At 36.6% G+C, this 2137-nt stretch overlaps 1 protein-coding gene across 1 annotated transcript in view; it reads left to right on the top strand.

Annotated features, from left to right (window-relative positions):
- LOC120039991 (B-cell lymphoma/leukemia 11B-like) overlaps positions 1 to 51 on the top strand; it is a 55403-nt gene extending 55352 nt beyond the window's left edge. The window contains exon 5 of the mRNA XM_038985313.1: positions 1 to 51. This exon is cut by the window's left edge and continues 546 nt beyond it. Coding sequence (XP_038841241.1) covers positions 1 to 51 — 51 coding nt within the window.
- The last annotated feature ends 2086 nt before the right edge of the window (positions 52 to 2137 follow it).

The raw sequence follows: 2137 nt of genomic DNA, 5'->3' as shown, positions 1-2137 counted from the left end.
GAACACTTGATGGCCAGCGACGTTAAACTGGAGGAGGCTGAGAGAGGCTAGGTTACGCTAGGCTAAAGCTAAAGCTTAAGGCTACAGGCTAGGCTAGGCTAGGCTAACACAACAGACTCCTTCTGAATGAACACATACAGGACTTCACACGGGGTTTGGCTGGATAATCTTTCTCCTCTTGAATATTTTGGGACAATTTGATGTATGTTATTCTGTTTTTGTTGGTTCTTTTTGTCACAGAAACTGCCACCTGAGAAACATAAACAAAGGAAAACATGGAATGTGGGATTGTTCTAGAAGCGCTTTGTTTCCCACCAACTATTGATCTATCTGAGGATTTTATCATTTAGGAATCCCTGGAGCTTTTCTACTGTGCAATAATGTCTTTATTTATGGGAGTTTTGTAAAGATATTGGGCATGCGCAGTAAAAAAAAATCCATTACTGGAAACAGATCACACTTGATTAGAAATATGATTTTAATTGTTAACTGACTAAATTAATGCGAAGAGGTCAACTTCTAAAAATTATGATAGCAATTATTTATTTTTAAACTGTCTTATCATTACCCTTTTAGGTCAACAGCGGACTACAATCCATCTCCTCGTATGTGACATAACGCACTGAATGTCAATATGACAATAAAATATTAATTCTAATTTTAGAATTTAAAAAATCCCAAATGTTGTTGTTTTAAAAATCTGAAGAGGTTACAGACAATTTTATACAAACAAAATGATCATTTTTGTGTTATACAATGTCTAAATGCAATTATTATAATGATGTAATCCAGCCGTATGTTCCCAATATGAGCAGGGGATGTAAATAGCGGTTGCACACATTGACTAACATTCCTTAGATGCAGGATTAAATCGCCATAGGATATTTGACATACATCAGTTCATTTGCTGTAGTAACTGTGGAAAGGAGAACTGTTATATACACGTTTATTTGTCGATGTTTTGGGAGGCCTTTTTTTTCTTCTTCAAACATTATCTAAATATTTGTTTTTCTTTGATCTATAATACCAGCCCTGTATTTTACATTCAGAATGGCCACTATAAATCAATCAAAAGACTAGCTGCTTGAGTTGTCTACGTACTGAATAATATAGCTACATTTTTGTTGTTTTAAAACTAACTTTACCAGATTATTGCAATACAGGTCCTCTCAATAGTGCTTCCTTCCTATGGTCATACTGTTTACATTTGAACAACATAGTGGCAAGGTCGTTACTCCCTCTTGACACTTGATGAAGCTTAATCAAAGGCAATTAGTGAAGTTAAACTTTTAAACATTCTACATCGTACAGTACATTCCACTTCTAGAATCATTCCATTGTTCCGTCTGGTGAATTCTAGAACAGTAATGTTCTGTTCGACCTGGGTGAGTTCTGATCCCCTCAGGATTCAGCTAAACCAGTATCAAAATGTATTTCATATCAACGCCTGTGTTTCTCCACTGTGTGCTCTAAGCCTCAATCTGCCTGCTTTCACACCTCACTAACTCAACACTCATGTATTAGTAGAGCAGCTTTGAAAAAGAAAAAGTGGGGGTTGTTAATGTTGCTTCTCAAAGTGATATGGGGGTTTAACACCCAATAACAGATTTACAATTTGGGATTTTCAGCTGTGAGGAATGAGGATGGCTCATCCTGGGATGTAGCTAAAAAAAAAGGCTTTTGAGTTACATTGAATTATGTTCAAAATGTCCAGCACAGCTGTTAGGATGATGGCCACACGACCTTGAGATCTGATTGGATCATTCTTGAGGTAGAACATGAAAGACTGAAATAGAGAAAAGAGAGAGAGAAAGAGAGCGAGAGAGGAAAGAAAGAAAGAGAGAAATAGAGGGAACGAGAGAGAGATCCGCACAAGGATCAAAGTAATTCAAACAAAATGTAAAGCATATGAAAAGTTTATTTAAACCCAAATGCATATCTGCTTGTCAAATCTAATACCAGTGACATCAGAGAGAGAACGGACCAATAGTAGGGAAGATTTAGGCCACATCATCCCATAATACAATCATCTCCAACAGAGTAAATTATCTCACCTCAAACATATCACCTCACATACCTGCTTTACATTTGCTGTGTGTTTTTAGCCAATTGGACATGGGTGTGCTTCCTATTTACT

Source organism: Salvelinus namaycush, unplaced genomic scaffold (genome assembly GCF_016432855.1).
Source record: "Salvelinus namaycush isolate Seneca unplaced genomic scaffold, SaNama_1.0 Scaffold317, whole genome shotgun sequence".
Taxonomy (NCBI): Eukaryota; Metazoa; Chordata; class Actinopteri; order Salmoniformes; family Salmonidae; genus Salvelinus; species Salvelinus namaycush.
This window is presented reverse-complemented; position numbering and strand designations above follow the sequence as displayed.